The 17191-nt window shown below is 42.3% G+C and overlaps 1 protein-coding gene across 1 annotated transcript in view; it reads left to right on the top strand.

Annotated features, from left to right (window-relative positions):
- Positions 1–17191, top strand: part of MEGF10 (multiple EGF like domains 10) — a 165156-nt gene that overhangs the window by 103397 nt on the left and 44568 nt on the right. Inside the window, exons 10-13 of the mRNA XM_089491345.1 lie at positions 1797–1971; positions 4117–4237; positions 12335–12498; positions 14395–14497. Of these exons, the coding sequence (XP_089347471.1) occupies positions 1797–1971; positions 4117–4237; positions 12335–12498; positions 14395–14497 (563 nt within the window). The remainder of the gene's footprint in view (positions 1–1796; positions 1972–4116; positions 4238–12334; positions 12499–14394; positions 14498–17191) is intronic.

Genomic DNA, 17191 nt, shown 5'->3' with positions numbered 1-17191 from the left:
TGCCAAGAAAACCCTGTGATAGGTTGTGATAGACTGGATAGATCTTAAGTACATTCATGGTTATCCTACCCCTATTCTTAGATCAACTGTACAACATTCATATTCTTTCCCTTTCGTTTCTCACAAAAATCTCTTGGAGGTAGATTTCTAATCCTGAAAAGCAATTATGCTTTTTTCTCCTTTTTTTTAAAAGAAAGATAATTTATAACTAGTAACCAATCTTTCTTATAACGATTGATATTTCCAAGAAAGGAGGTATAAAATATTTTAAATCATAAAATAATTATAACAGATAATAGTTTTAATCCACCTATCATTTCTGAAACATATCAGAAATGTGAAGCAAGAATATGTTAGAGAAATCCCTGCCCTTCCTGGTTTGCACAAATTAAAATTTATTTGAAAACAATCTTATTGTGTATATGTGTTGTTGTTGTTTAAATAGTAATAGGAAAAGCAATGCACTTTGGGGGAGTGACTGCATTTCACTAACAGTAATATAAAAGAATGGTAGTCATACTGAATAACAAAAAACAGTAGGGAATTAAATTGACACAAAGGAGCAAGAAGTCTTGAAGAAAAAATTGCTGTTATTTTTAAATCAGGGAAGGAAGAGAGTATTCTCTCAGTTCATGTGCTGTGTCTGGACTTGGGTACGTCCCCCCTTCTCCCCCTAAGTGATGCCTTAGGGAATATTACTTCAATCAGTGATTGGAGTCCATGTTTAAACAGGCTGCTTATTGTAAACTTAATTGATCTGTATATTAAGGGCTTCCTTTGCGTGAGTGTTAAGCTAAGTGCTTTGTCTGCCAGACTACCACAGAGCACTCCATTGTGTCTGATTTCCTAGCCCATATATCTTACCACAGCTGATGGTGTCCATTTGCTACAAGATAACAGCTGTGTAGCTACCCATTGAATGAAGCTGCTGTTTTCAGGTAGGGACAGCTGGGTTGTCACCAGGTATGGAAAGGACCGACCATCTGCATTCCTCAAGGTTATAAGGGTGCCCCTGACCGTTCCCCTGTAAAAGTGATTTGACATCACTTCTGGGAAAGAAAACAGTTTCAGACTAGAGCATCATTTTAAGTGAAGACCTTAAAGATGTTTCTTACTTCAGGTCAAACTACCTGTGAGTTAAATACATCTTTATATACCACCAGAAAACTTTGGTTAGGGGAAAGTTTAAATGTACTAAAGTTTAAAATGTAATAAATATTTGCATAATATTTTGAAAATGCAAACAACATTTGTTCTAGTGGCTTGGTGGTTATGAAGACTACAATAGACATGGTGGGTAGAATTTTACCCTTACTTTCTCTGCTGCAGTTCTAAGTAAAATCACCTCCTCTTAAGCTGGCATTTGCTGGGAGTGTACATGAAGTACAAAGAACTATTTTGCATAATTTTTAATTTGATCTTGATCATATTGTCAAAGAAGGTCGTGGATGTTTCATAAGTGTGTACTGTATTTCAAAAAAGAATGCAAATTGTGAGTATGATCTCAGTGGCAGTTAATGAGGGTTTTAAAGTGATTTGAAATGATATTATTAATAATGGTTATTTTGGATTAAAATTCAAATCAAGGAAAAAGAGATGTTTTAAACTATTTACAGTGTGGAGGAGAGTGTCTAGAAATTGTTGTTGCCGTTACTGTTATTATTAAATAGTTCTTTTCAAGCAGTCTTCTATGTTAAATCCTTTTATAATGTGTATATAACAATATTTTGCTGCCTTGGGTTGCTGGTGTCACATTTAGCTCCAAATGCTTTATTCCTTTCATCCTTTTGTGGCAGCTGTCACCCCATGTCTGGAGAATGCTCCTGCAAGCCTGGTTGGTCTGGACTCTACTGTAATGAGACATGTTCGCCAGGATTCTATGGCAAATCATGTCAACAGATCTGCAGTTGTCAAAATGGTGCTGACTGTGACAGTGTGAAAGGAAAATGCATTTGTGCTCCAGGATTTAAGGTAAGTAGTCCTGATTCACATCACCAGCTGTTTCAGCAGTTACCCTTTGGACACAGTCCCCTGATTCTAGTGAGAACTGATAAGGAGCAAATACTTGGAAACTTTCAGAGAAATTAAAAGCAAGAGGAAGTTTTAATCTCACATCTAGAGATCATGGAATTTAATAAATGGTTCTGCTAGAGTCATTTGCCATATATATTAGATTGAAAGAGTGGAAAATTTCTAATGAAGTATAAATATTAACCACAGTGGAGAAAAGGCTTGAAGAATAGCAGATACATTTCTTATCCAGGGATTTAAATGATGAGGTTGCATAATACTCACTATAAATAAAGCACACGTGGGCATGTGGCCCACAGGTGCCCTCCTGCTGCCGTCAAAATATGCTAGCCAGTGTTGAACTGGTGCTCCTCCAGCCCCCTGATCAGCTGTTTGGGCTTAAGGGCTTAAGAAAAAGCATTGGGATATGTGTTCAAATATTCACCCTGTTAAAAGCAGTGGACATCATCTGCATTTGAATGCCTATTATTCTATGCTTCAAATTTAAACTTGCAATTTTAACAAACAAGGTTATTTGAGACACTCTGAAGTGTTTCTTTGGATGTCTAAGTCAGAACGTTACAAAACTCGGTGGAAATGAAGCAGACAGATTTCACACATCCCACTTTATTTTCTCTGTGTGTGTGTGTGTGTGTGTGTGTCTATAGGCTATTAGATCTTGTCAGTATTTGCATAATTCCAAAGTGAGCTAATGAAAATCTAGAATGGTTTAAGGCTGTGATGGCAAACCTGTGGTACGCGTGCCACGGGTGGCATGCAATGCCATTTCGCCCAGCAGGGGTCAGGGAGAAGGAGGAACAGGCATGCGCGCACCCATTGCTCTTCCTCCCTGCCATTTCCTGGCCTTCAGCTGATTTTCTGAGACAGCTGGAAGCCAGAAAATGGTGCTGGGGAGAAGGAGCAACAGGCACACACCTTTGGCTCCTCTTCCCTGCTTCCTTCTGGCCTTCGGCTGTCTCTCAGAAACAGGTGGAGGCAGGGAGAAGGAGCCAGAGGTGAATGCCACTGGCTCCTCCTCTGTACTTTGCCCAGCCTTCAACTTCTGACAGAGAGGCAGCTGGGAGGTGGGAAAAGGGTGGGGGAGAGTAGGAACGACCAGCATGTGCCAGTCCCAGGGACCTTTCCCGGTTTCCAGCTGCCTCTGGAGGGACAGCTACGGGCAGGGAGAAGGGCAGGGGGAGGAGGAGCAACTGGTGCGTCTCTCCCTAGCTTCTAGCTTTCTCTCAGAATAGCTTATCGCACAGGCCCTGGAACAGGCCTGTTGCGTCACAAAAGGAGGCGTGATGGGAACGGGCGGCAGCATAGAATGCTGTTTACCGCACATGAGAATGTCACCGCTGCCAGAAGTTCCCATCGCATTCTGGATGCATCCCAGAAGAAGCGATTTTCAGGAACAGTTTAGAAGCTTTCCTGAAAATCTCCCCCTCTGGGACGTATCTGGAACATGAAGGGAACGTCCAGCGGTGGCATTCTCCTGTGCGGTAAACAGCGTTCTATTCCGCCTCCCGTTTCCATCACGCCTCCATTTGTAATGCGACAGGGCCATTTCAGGGACTATGCAATAAGGTCTAGAGACAACTGGAGGCTGGGGAAAGGGTGGGGAGAGAAGTGCCACACCAGAAACCATGCATCTGGAGGGCGGAAACCCCACTCCAGAGAGCAGAAGCACCTGCCAGAAAAAAAATTATTTCAGGCACACGGCCCCAAAAAGTTTAGCCATCACTGGTCTAAGGGATTTTACATATGTTACATTTCCCCCTTTTTGTTTCTTTAAGTTAATTACTGTATTCACTACAGTGTGGTTTTTTTTTGGGGGGGGGTATTTCTTTGTTTTGCTTGTTTGCTATGCTGTGGTAAAGAAGCTTGTATGTACAGATAATTTTCTGCAAAGAGATTATTTTGATGCAGAAATAAAGTAACATATGAAGCAGTCCTTAAATATGTGTTCTTCTTTGAAATTAAATGGAAACAATTATTCAAAGATTGCTGGTTTAATTATTGTAGTTGAAAAGGGGAGAAAAAGACTTAATCAAATTACATTCCTTTCCTTATCATTGCCCCTTTGGCATATTTTCTCTGTTTTAGGGTTCTGATTGTTCTATTCCTTGCGCTCTTGGAACATATGGAGTAAATTGTTCATCCACATGCAACTGCAAAAATGAAGCCATCTGTTCTCCCGTGGATGGTTCTTGTACCTGTAAAGCAGGTAAGGTAAATAATTTACCTCTTGTAATATGGAATTCATATGAAATATTAAAAAAAATTGGAATGGACCATTGAAACAAACAAAAAGGGAAGACCAATTTAAGATAATCATGAATATTTAAGATAGAAAGCTGCTGGTCCTTTCCAATTATTGTTAAGTTGTTAAATATAAGTAAAAATACACCTATCCCCAAAATAGGGACACCTTCCTTGTTCTGTCTTTCTTTCTCTGTGACATATAAGCACCATTCTTGCAATCCAGTTCTTCTCAAACCCCAGCAATTTTGATCTTACTGTTCTGCAGTAAACCAAAGGAAGCCCTGGTATACGGAAGATCTCCGGGCAAGGAAGCGGGTACTGAGACGGATAGAGCACCGCTGGCGGAAACACCAGCGCTTATCCGACCAGACTCTCCTAGATCATCTTTTGGATGACTACGGAGAGGCGATACGTGCAGCTAAGAACTCGTTCTATGGTGCACGTGTTGCGTCCGTGGAGTCGCGTCCGGCAGAGTTGTTCAGGGTTGTGAGGGAGCTAACTCAGCTCCCCCCCGCCCCGAACCAGATCCTTGAACCTACTAAGGCCTGCTGTGACCAATTTAACAACTTCTTCACGGATAAAATCTCTCGGATAAGCGAAGGTCTTGAAGCCAGCATTAGAGCAGATCCTAGATCAGAGGCCTCCAGAGCTTCCGTGAACTCGGTTATACTGGATCAGTTTGAGTCTGTGAGTACTGATGATGTGGACAGGATCCTTAGAAGTGTTCGGAAGACAACCTGCTCTCTCGATCCCTGTCCCTCATGGCTAAGGGCTCAGGGGGGACCGGCAGTAACTTCATTGTTACACCGGATTATTAACACATCTTTGAGGGAAGGACAATTTCCATCCAGCTTAAAATTGGCCGTAGTAAAACCTTTGCTGAAAAAGCCTTCCCTCGACCCCTGATGCATAATAATTATCAGCCTGTATCGCTATTGCCATTGTTGGGGAAGGTGATCGAGAGGGCGGTTGCAATCCAGCTTCAATCAATCCTGGAGGAAACGGATTATCTTGATCCATTTCAAACCGGCTTTCGGACAGGCTACGGGGTTGAGACTGCCATGGTCGCCTTGGTCGATGATCTCCGTCTGGGCATGGACAGGGGTAGCGTGTCCCTGTTAGTGCTCTTGGACATCTCAGCGGCTTTTGATACCATAGACCATGGTATCCTTCTGGGACGCCTGGCAGAGGTGGGAATCGGGGGCACTGCGCTCCAGTGGTTCCGGTCCTACCTCTCTGGGAGGTCCCAGATGGTGCAGCTGGGAGACATGTGCTCCGATGAGAGGCCCCTAACATCGGGGGTCCCTCAAGGGGCCATTCTGTCTCCCATGCTCTTTAACATTTACATGAAACCGCTGGGAGAGATCATCCAGAGACATGGGGCGCGGGGTTATCAGTACACTGATGACACTCAAATAGTCTTCTCTATGTCTCCGACTGATGCAGTGACCGGGGATGGCATCTCTCCTCTCGTGGCCTGCCTGGAGTCGGTAATGGGTTGGATGAGGGAAAACAGACTCAGCCTGAATCCAGAGAAAACGGAAGTACTTGTGATAGGTTCACCCGGCCCAGGGATGGCGGTGGTTCCACCTGTTCTGAACGGGGTCACGCTCCCTGTGAAGGACTCAGTACGCAGTCTGGGGGTGCTCCTTGACTCGTCGCTCCATCTTACTTCTCAGGTGGATGCGACGGTCAGGAGCGCCTGTTATCAGCTTCGGCAGATACGCCAGCTGCGTCCCTACCTGGACCGGAGGGACCTTGAAACTGTGGTACACGCTCTGGTAACCTCTCGTTTGGACTTCTGCAATGCGCTCTACATGGGGCAACCCTTGTACCATATCCGGAAGCTACAATTAGTGCAGAACATGGCAGCACGTCTGGTCACTGGTACGTCCAGGACCAGCCATATAACACCGGTGCTAAAAGATCTCCATTGGCTGCCTATTCGCTTCCGGGCGCAATACAAGGTGTTGGTTATGACCTATAAAGCCCTAAATGGCTTGGGCCCAGGGTATCTAGAGGACCGCCTGTCTCCATACAATTCGCCCCGCACACTCAGATCTTCTGGGCAGCAACTTCTAAGAGTTCCAGAGGCTAGGCTGACATCTACTTCGAGGAGGGCCTTTACCATCTTGGCCCCGAACCTCTGGAACTCGCTGCCCACCGAGATCCGCTCTGCCACCTCCTTAGCCCAGTTCAGGAAGGGGTTAAAAACCTTATTATTCGAGCAGGCCTACCCCTGACTCTTAGCCCCTGACCGCTTCCTGACCTCTTCCTCTATGTCAGCATGGCCACTGGCATGAGTGTTTTTTAATTCTTTTTCTGTGTAATTGTTGGTTTTAGTGGAATGTTTTTATTGTATTTTGATATATGTTGTCAACCGCCCTGATGTATGAAGGGCTGTATATAAATAAACTTTTTATTTATTATTATTTATTAAAGTAAGATACCCAGAAGGAAGCACAAATAGATAACAGAATTTCTTTGAAATGGTTGTGGACTCAAATATTTTCTTGATCTCAGCAGACACTTACAATTCCAAAGAAACAAATAGGCAAATGGAAAAGATAGTAAGATAGCTAGGTTTACAAAATGCTTTTTAAATTTGTTATGGAAGTTCATATTGATATGCTTAAAAAATGCATCTAAGGGCTGAAACAAATGGCCCATTTGAGCTCACTTGGGGGTGTGACATTTAGACGCACCATGCCTCCAAGCATGAGAGAAGCCAGACCGGCGATTACATGCCAGCCAGCTTCTCTTCCACTTGGGAGCGTGATGCCTTCTTTCAGCCCCAAAAAGGAGCTTATCTTATCTGCTCTTTTTGGGGGCAGAAGATAGCTGGATTGGGGCTGGGCATCTGTTTGCCCTGGTCCCGATCCAGCCTAAAAGGGGCGGCTCTAAGCTGCCCCTTTTGGGCTGTCTGTATCCCCCTAAAGCACTTAATTTTGTAGTTAAAGACTCTGGTAATGATATAGATTCTTTAGAACATGGGTATTTTGTATATGTTATCTGTTATATTCAACATACTTATTTTTCTTCTCTTTCCTGTAAACAAAGTATAAAATTCAAAAATACAGTTTGCCTACCCAGTCAGAATAAAGAGACATACAAAATCTATAAATAAATTAAGGGCTACTTTATTAATTGTTTAATTCTGATCTGCAGCAGGGCTGTTCAGGTGAAATAGGTGTAGTTTTTACATATTACAATAATGTAATGTTTTTAATTGTTTGAATTGTTTGTTTTTTAAACTTGTATTTTGTATAGTGTTTTAACTTGGACTGTTTTAGATTTGTAAGATGCTTTGAGTCCCTGTACTGGGAGGAAGACGAGATATAAATAGTAATAATAATAATAATAATAATAATAATAATAATAATTTCTTCTCTTTTATAAAATTCAAAAATACAGTTTGTGCTAGTACTGATCACATAGGATTGCTTTTAGCTTTTAATCTTTACTCGATTAAAGTAAATCTTTAATCTGAATTATTTCCAACTTCTCTTTGACATTTCATACCCTATTTAATCCTAGAGCATTTTTTTCAGTGTTTTACATATACTAATCTCATTTCCATACACAATATTCAGGAAAAGGGACTAATAATTTCTAATAGGCATTTACATCTATTCAACAATAATTCCTATGGTTGATCTATGTGTTATGCTAGAATTTTCAGTCTAAACTGCCGCTTTCTATTAGGGCTGTTAAATGCAATCTGAAAATAATCTCCAAAATATAAGAAATAAGAATAGAAGGAAGGAAGGAAATCAAGTATGTGAGGGAATGAATTAATAAGTAATTGTTGTTACATATTGTAACAACAATTGTAACAATATTGTTGGAAGTTGCCTCAACTCATGGTGACCCTGTGAAAGAGACCCCCATCCTCTACATCTCTGCTCAGATCCTGTAGGCTAAGTCTGTGGTCTTGATTGAGTCTTTCCATTTAGCATCTAGTCTTTCTCTCTTTCTACTGTCCTCTACCATTCCCAGCATCATTGTCTTTTCTAATGAGTTGTGCCTTCTCATGATATGGCCGAAGTACAACAGCCTCAATCCCTTCTATGTCTGAGGAAAAATCAATTAAAACCCCACCTGAATAAATGCCGAAGTACAGAATTTTGTTGTCCAAGCTCTTGTATTATATAAGAATTATTGCTAAATCAAGCTTGTTTCTTGTTTTAAAAAATAATCTGATCCTGTTGTGATTCAAGATCCTTTTGTTACCTTTTCAGCTGTAAAGTTGGTTGTTCTTTATTGGTATCATTCACACAAATACCCACAATAATGGAAAACACATTTTAGACAGTTCCTAACACAGAGAATATGACAGAACTATGAATACAACTATGAATACAACACAATTATTTCTCTCTCTCAACTATAAGACTTGATCTTTACTGCTTAACCTGCTCAGCACCAATAGAGCAAACTGCACAGGTTAAACATACTGTCTTTTCATTTGGAGAGTGAGTGAGGGATAATTTAATTTATTTACAATATTTATATACTGTTCAGTAACCAAACTGCCACAGTCACATTTGCCTTTAATGTCAGTAATAGATCCAAGAACAGCCCCAGATGCTAAATCTAATACCTAAGTGAAATGCAGTCCCTTCCAAAATACTTCTCAGATGTACAGATGTACAGACTCATTAATGGTATCTCCATTTTATCTGGGTTGAGTCTCAGTTTGTTGCGTTTCATCCAGTCCACTATTACACCTAGCCACTGTTTAAGATAATCAGTTGCTTCACCTGGATTTCATATTAGTAGTTGGAATAGTTGGAGTACTCTGCATATTTGTTATATGGATTGGGTATTGTGGTTGTAATGCATGTAATTTTATATTTTTTTGTGGATTTTTTGGGTTATGAGGCCATGTTCTACAACAGTTTATTCCTGTTTCATCAGCAGCTGGGGCAGCCATCTTCAGAGAATGCTGGCATGGAAGAGAGCGGGCTATATATAACTGTCGACTGAGAGGAAGTGATTTACATGTTAATCTGTGTATTGTTCTGTTGTTGAATGGCAAGGCCTCATGGTGTCTATTTAATTAATGATCCATTGTCTGCTGGGAAACCCCCTGACCCTGGGTGATGTTCATTTGCATGTGCAGAGTCTTGATTTTGGTAGTTCAGCTTTGTTTACTTTCAGGGTTTCTTCTTTCCTGATGAAGTTGACCAGGTGTATATGGATTTCCATGGCTTCCCTGACCTGATAGTTGTTGGCATGGTCAGACTGTCAGTGTTTTCAAACAGCATTTTATGCCTAGGATGGTTTATAACAGGGGTAGGCAACCTTTTTGAGCCGGGGGCCGGGTTGCTGTCCCTGAGACAACTGGGGGGCCGAAAGGGGGGGGAGCTTCCACCCTCCGGGGGCGGGGCCGCGTGCCGGGGGCGGAGCTTCCACCCTCCGGGGGGCAGGACTGTGTGCCGGGGGTGGAGCTTCCACCCTCTGGGGGTGGGGCTGCGTGCCAGGGGCGGAGCTTCCACCCTCTGGGGGCGGGGCTTTCTCTGCTCCCTTTCCCAACCTCCCGCTGTCTGAGAGACAGCTAGAAGGGGTGGATTGGGAGAGGGGGTGACAGGCGTGCGCCTGCTCCTCCTGCCCTTCCGTGGCCCCCAGCTGCCTCTCAGAGAAGCAGTAAGGGCCCGTGAGGGGCAGGAGCAACAGGCGCGCGGCCCCAGCTCCTGTCCTCGGGGCTTTGCCAGGCCTGAAGTGTCCTCCGAAAGACACCTCAGGGCTGCCAAAGCCCCGCGGGGAGGAGGAGGCGTGTGCCTGCCCTCTCCTCCTTCGCCCCTTCTTTTAGCCGAAAGGGCTCCAAGGGGCCCTTTCAGCCGAAGGGGAAGGCCGAAACCACTCTCACTGTTAAAGCAGGCCTTTTAGCATTGAAAGCACTGAAAATACACAGAAATGCACTTTGGAAAGTCACACTGTCTCACCTTCAGAAAGACTGCATGTCCCACAAACTGACATATCACCATCACTACCACTCTCCTTGTAAAAGCACACCTTTCAGCATTGAAAGCACTGAAAATACATAGAAATGCACTTTGGAAAGTCACACTGTCTCACCTTCAGAAAGACTGCATGTCCCACAAACTGACATATCACCATCACTACCACTCTCCTTGTAAAAGCACACCTTTCAGCATTGAAAGCACTGAAAATACGTAGAAATGCACTTTGGAAAGTCACACTGTCTTACCTTCAGAAAGACTGCATGTCTTCATCTTCCTCCTCCTCCTCCTCCTCCCTCTCTCCCTCCTCCTCCTGCTCCTTCCTTCCTTCCTCCTTCTTCCTCCTCTTCTTCATCCTCCCTCCCTCCTTCCTCCTCTTGCTCCTTCCCTCCTTCTTCCTTCTTCCTCCTCTTCTTCATCCTCCCTCCCTCCCTCCTCCTCTTGCTCCTTCCTTCCTTCCTTCCTTCCTTCCTTCCTTCCTCCTCTTCTTCATCCTCCCTCCCTCCCTCCTTCTTGCTCCTTCCCTCCTTCCTTCCTCCTTCTTCCTCCTCTTCTTCATCCTCCCTCCCTCCCTCCCTCCTCCTCCTGCTCCTTCCTTCCTTCCTCTTCCTCCTCTTCTTCATCCTCCCTCCCACCCTCCTCCTCTTGCTCCTTCCTTCCTTCCTCCTTCTTCTTCCTCTTCTTCATCCTTCCTCTTCCCTTCCTCCCTCCTCCTCCTCCATTCCTCCTTCTTCCCCAGCGCTTGCCCCCGCCCCCTGGGAGGCCAGAGGCCATCCCAGGGAGCGGGGGGAAGGAGCGCTCGGCGGCCCCAGCGCTTGCCCCCGCCCCCTGGGAGCCCAGAGGCCATCCCAGGGGGCAGGGAAACGGAGCGCTCGGCGGCCCCAGCGCTTGACCCTGCCCCCTGGGAGCCCAGAGGCCATCCCAGGGGGCGGGGAAACGGAGCACTTGGCGGCCCCAGCGCTTGACCCCACCCCCTGGGAGGCCAGAGGCGCGGGGAAAAGGAGCGCTCCAGCGGCGGCAATCGGCGGCAGGGTCAGCCAGGGGACGGTCCTACAGTGCTCACGGGCCGCATCCGACCCGCGGGCCGTAGGTTGCCGACCCCTGGTTTATAATGTTTTCTGCTACTGCTGAATTTTCTGCCTGACCTAGTCTGCAATGTCTCTCATATTCCTTGATTTATGTTTGAACACTGTGTTTGGTAGTCCCTGTGTAGACATGTCCACAGCTGCACGGTATGCGGTAAACTCCTGCAGCAGTGAGTGGGTCTCTCCTGTCCTTTGTTGAGCACAGCATTTGCTGGATCTTCTTGGTTGGTTTGTAGACCATGTGGAGGTTTCCCTATTCTGTCTGTGACTTCCCTTTGGGTTGTTGTTTGTCTTCACACCTATGGGTTTTTCTGGGTCTGGTCACCCTTCTGATGTCTGAGCTGGAGTAATCATTAGCCTGTAGAACCCAGTTTTGGTGCTTCAATTCATCTTTCAGGAACTGGGGTTCAGAGATCCTTTTTGCCCAGTCTACAAGTGTTTTTATTGTTCTTCTTTTTTGTCCTGGGTGATGGTTGGAGTTCTTGTGTAGGTATTTGTCCATGTATGTAGGTTTTCTGTATACTTTGTGGCTCAGCAATTGGTTCGGTTTGCAGATCATATTATTTTTATTTGATGTTTTTAATTATTTTTATTGTAATATGTTTTTAAATGTTTTTTATTTGTGAGCTACCTTAAGTCCCTTTCTGAAAAAAAAAAGCGACATAAAAATGAAACAAACAAACAAACAAATAATACTGGAGACATCTCATCTACATCTCTGGATAACTGTTCCCAGTGTTCTCATGTAGAGGCTAAGTAGCATCAGAGACATAGTAGAGTCCTGTGGAATTAATTTCATTTCGGTCATGAACAGTCCTTCAGTCTGAGAATAATGTGCATGTGAATATATTACATAATACAAATAATATGGATGGGATGGGGTTCCCTGAGCTATTTCCAGATCAACTCTTAAGAGTAGATGAACTACACCTACTGTTTTACATCCAAACAGGATTTCAGAATTTGAATTAATTGCTTAAGAGATGCACTTTGCTTTAATTGTTGCAGGTTGGCATGGAGTAGACTGCTCTATAAATTGCCCGAGTGGGACATGGGGTCTTGGCTGTAATTTAACCTGTCAGTGCCTTAATGGAGGGGCATGCAATACTCTGGATGGATCTTGTACCTGTGCTCCTGGATGGAATGGGGAAAAATGTGAACATCCTTGTCAGGTAAGCAAACAAACTCCACTCAAGGATGAGTGAAAGGGTTATACGTAGTTGAAATGGGGGAAAATATTGAAGAAAAGAAGTTGTTTTAATAATACTTGCTTTCTTACTTCACAAAGGGCTGAAATAGACTGGTAAAAGGGGCGACTTGAAGGCAAATTTGGGCCATGACAACTGCACATTGTGGCCCCAATCCACCTTGAAGCTGCCCGAAGAAGAAGTGGCAAAGATCTGCTCCTTTTTTGGGCATCAAAAAGCTGGCTTTGCACTCATGCCATGCCCAGAAACCAGCCTCATGGTGTTCCAGTGGTGTGCGGCATGGCATGTAAACGCTGCATCACTGGAGTGTCATGAAGCTGCCCCTGTGTAAATAAATACTATTTATTGTTATTATTTTAATTGGACTATTCTATTTTTAGATTATTGTAATATTTCATTGTTAAATTCTGTTTTAGAGGAGAGAAGGAAGGGGATATTGAGATTTTATATGGAATTTTAATATGTAAGCCGCTTTGATTATCTTTGATAGAGCCCATCACTCTGTCCTCGTTATATTTTTATTGTGTTATTAACACATATTTTAACCTCAAATTTTAATTGTATCATGTTTAATCCTGTTTTAAGGTGGGAATTTGAGACATAATATTGAATGTGGATATTTTAACGTGTTGTGAGATGCTTTGATTATCTCGTCATTTATTTATTTATTTATTTATTTATTTCTATTATTATTATTTATTATAAATGGCCGGGTGGCTTCCAGGCAGCATGGGAGCATGTGGCATGTAAACGCCATGCTCCAAGTCGCCTGGAAGGCAGCTTAACTTGCAGGTCTGTTCTGGCTCTTACTCTATATTGTATAGAGTAAGTAAGATATCAGTATTACCCTGCGTAAAATAAAAAAAGTATGAACACAAACTGTATTCAAACTACCTTTACTAGAATATATTGAAAGTATTTCCTCTCAAATCTGATTCCATGCAAAGGAAGTGCTTCTTTTAGTCTATCCTTCTTTATGTGAAAATGGATTACAAAGATAAACTGGAGACTGCTATTCTTTAGTAACATGCCATATTGCTCTATCTTATAAATGAATAATAGAACTGAATCACTAATCCCTAAGCTGTGCTATAAAAATAGTGGTGTGAATGTCAGATAGTAGCAAATAAATTGTATTTTGCTCTATATTTCAGATTCCATTTTCAATGTGAGCATTTTTAGCACTAGAAGTCAGTTTCCCCCATTCTCCCTGCCTCATAAGTATCCCCACCCCAATAGATCTAGAAGTAGAAGAGGTAAACATCTTCTGTCATATTTCTCTATGGTCACTGAATGCCTTTCCTGGGTGTGAATTATCCTTGCATTTTTTCCTCAACAGAAGGTAGTATTTGATGCCAAAGATCAAGACCCATATCAAGTCAGTTAAACCACCAATCTCCAGTTTCTTGTAATATCTGTTAAAAGCAGATGCATGTTTAGTCTGTTAGGAAAAACATACAGACATTTGAGAACTATAAATTACAAGAGGTAGGAGGTGGGTTTAATGCATGTTTTAAAACACTTGCACATTGCCTCTTCAGTAGGAAGTAAATAACTTTTGGTCTTTAGTAATGAAAAGGCAGGTGGTTATTCTGTGTTCTCTTCTATTGGGTAAGCAGACATGGGGTTCATACATGGTAATTGTAATAACTTTCCCTCTTCTTATTGTTTTTCTAGGATGTGTATACATTGGTCAGTGTGGTAGATCAGCTTACTCATGTGAATGTATAATTACCACTTTCAGTGAGCACAGCTGATTCCTATTTACCCCATGAAGTAAAGAAATGAGGCTTTAACTACCCATGTGTGAGCTGCAGCACCTAAAATAATATTCGCTATCATTTCTTCTTCCCTTGGTAGGATGGCACATACGGGTTGGATTGTGCAGAGCGCTGTGACTGCAGCCATGCAGATGGCTGTCACCCAACTACTGGCTACTGTCGCTGTCTCCCAGGATGGTCAGGTAAATTTGAAATCAGTAGGGCATTAAGGGAGCAGCTCTTAACTCTTCTCTCAATGGATAATACTTTGATCAGTTTATTAACAAGTATTCCCATTATATAATCAAACTTTGTGGTGTTAGGGGTTGTACAGACTGACCCTAAGGGACCACATGCTGCAGCCCCGATCTCTCCTTTCTGGAAGGGGCACCATAGCCACCAGCACATGTTTTTCCACGCTCCTTTGGTGTTGCATCATGTAGACGCAGGAGCGCCGTGATGTCACGCACCATGTGGAGTGGTGCACAGCATCACACTGACCTGGGAGTGGAGCCATGCTTCAACTCCACCCTCAGGCTGGCCTTAATGGCCGGTCTGTCGAGCCCCATAGTCATGTATTTAAATGACTACGTTTAGCCCAACAATTTTGCATGGCGTTGTTCCAGAATGTGGTCCATTCCAGTGTTCTCCTGAAAACACAGCATCTAAAACCTAGCTCGTGTTTGCCCCTAAAGGTTCTGTTTGCAGGAAATACTGTTTTCACTGAGAAAAAACAGCCATGATGGGGTGATCCAATCTGTATCATACATGACTGCTTTCCCCTACCCCAAATAAAAGTACAAGTACACCTACCTTAAAGTTAATGTATCGTGAGCAGTAAATTTCTTTAATAGCAAGTTTGGTAACAAAGGCAGAAATAGGGATAATTTTTTAAAGCACTTCTGTATTTCTCCAGTTTCTGCAAGCTTTTCAAAACTAACAATATGCACATATGAAATGTGGGTGGAGGGGGGAGAACCAGGTAAAATAAGTCCTACATAAGTAAACAAAAACATTTTGAATATTCTAGAGAACACTTGAAAGCTTCTTCCTAAATGTATCTAGGGTTCACCTTTATTCTTTCACCAGCCTCCACTTTTCTTATGATTCTCTTTTTGGTCTAGAGATATTTTTGAACATTGTGGAGAGAACTAGTAAGACAGGCTAATCTGCATCCTCCCTTCTCTCTTTTTTTATTGTTCATGTTCGAGGGGGTATTGTAAAGTTTTAATTATCACCTTCAATAGAATGTGACAGAAAGTTTCTTTTCTGATTTGTAGTTGTTAACTTACCTCTATGTAGTCACCATCCAGATTTTCACATTTTTCACCAGCATTTCTTGATCCTCCAAATACCATTATTGTAGAAGTCTGCAGATTGCACCTTACGATGATTTTACACTTAATCATTTCTGGCACAACCTGTCACAAAAATAAAGGACACAATGTGCTGATTTTCTCAACAATATGCCCTAAGGGACCAATGATGACACTGTCAAAATTTCATCAATATACTGTAATAACTTCTGGGTGATACTTATTACTTTACAATACCCCCTCGTAAGGTGCAATCTGCAGACTTCTACAATATCAGTATTTGGAGGGTCAAGAAATGCTGGGGAAAATGTGTAAATCTGGATGGTGACTACATAGAAATAAATTAACAACTACAAATCAAAACAAATTTTCCATCAATTTTTTAAAAGGTGATAATTAAAATTTTACGACACCTCCTTGTATGCTCAGTAAGGCATTCTACAGGCAGCCTTTGTTTACTTTGTCCATTGAAAGCAGGCACACACATCAACAGTGTGTGTAACATTATTTTTGTAGCTTAAGCTTTATTACGTAGTTTACTGTACACACTGTTGCATCCTGACACCGAAGGTCTGTGATTCTGCAGCCCTCCTACACCATCCTCCCAATGCCTATGCTGCTAAACATAAAACAAAAGAAAACAAAAAACCCTTCTAGCTGGACAGAAGACAAGGAGGAAACAGGGGGCTAGACAGGCATAGAAAAGACTTTATAGAAAGGAGCTTCTTTATCAGAGGCTTTGTTAAAGAAGTAGCAGTGGCTGGCTGTTAGGGATGTTTCCACCTCCTAATGTTGAGGCTGGATGGTTAGGACATATGCCTTTTGCCAACTAAAAATTATTACTATATATTGGTGGTCTTGCCAACATTCTGACACTGACTTTTTCACAATGGGATTTTGGTTGCATGTTCCATTAGCAAACTAAAAAGTCCATTAAAAAACATGGTAGTTTGCAAAGAAAGCTACTAAGAGCCTTTGTGGTCTTTTATAGTGCAGTTCTCCTTAATCTCTTTATTGTCTAGTTTCTTGCAATTCATTCCATTACCAGTTTCTCTAAATTGTTTTTCTTGGATTGTAATCCTAAACATTGCTCTCTTCCTGTGGCACATTAAAAACTAGTAAATGTGCTATTATGGACTATAACCCTTTTATCACATGCATAAAGTATGTATTATCCATAATTTCAGATATGTCAATATTTCTGTATATAGAAATATAGTACATGTGATTGGAGTAGGAGCAGGGACTATAGAACAGTGAGATTAGAAGGAGATTAAATACAGAAAGTACTGAACGTGTAGATTACATTATTAATTTAAACTGTTGTTGAGAATGCTGTCTTTGTAAGTCAATTAAGAGTCTTATTGCACCAAGGCATTATAATGTCATAGAGACTCAGTCCCATTATTAACTTAGTTTTATCACATGACACTATTGCACTTTTTTTGTTCTCCTATAGGAGATCATTCAGAAACTGTTTCTTTTGATTAACACAAAAAATCCATTAATGATCTCCTTTACTGCTTCTGTTTTGCTATGATTTTTTGTGTGAAGGTTGAGGTGCACTTTTATGCTGATTTT

Source organism: Sceloporus occidentalis, unplaced genomic scaffold, assembly GCF_023333645.1.
Source record: "Sceloporus occidentalis isolate IW3139 unplaced genomic scaffold, rSceOcc1.0.p SCAF_1, whole genome shotgun sequence".
In the NCBI taxonomy this organism is placed as follows: Eukaryota; Metazoa; Chordata; class Lepidosauria; order Squamata; family Phrynosomatidae; genus Sceloporus; species Sceloporus occidentalis.
The sequence above is the reverse complement of the archived record's forward strand: the minus strand, read 5'-3'. Positions and strand labels throughout refer to the sequence as shown.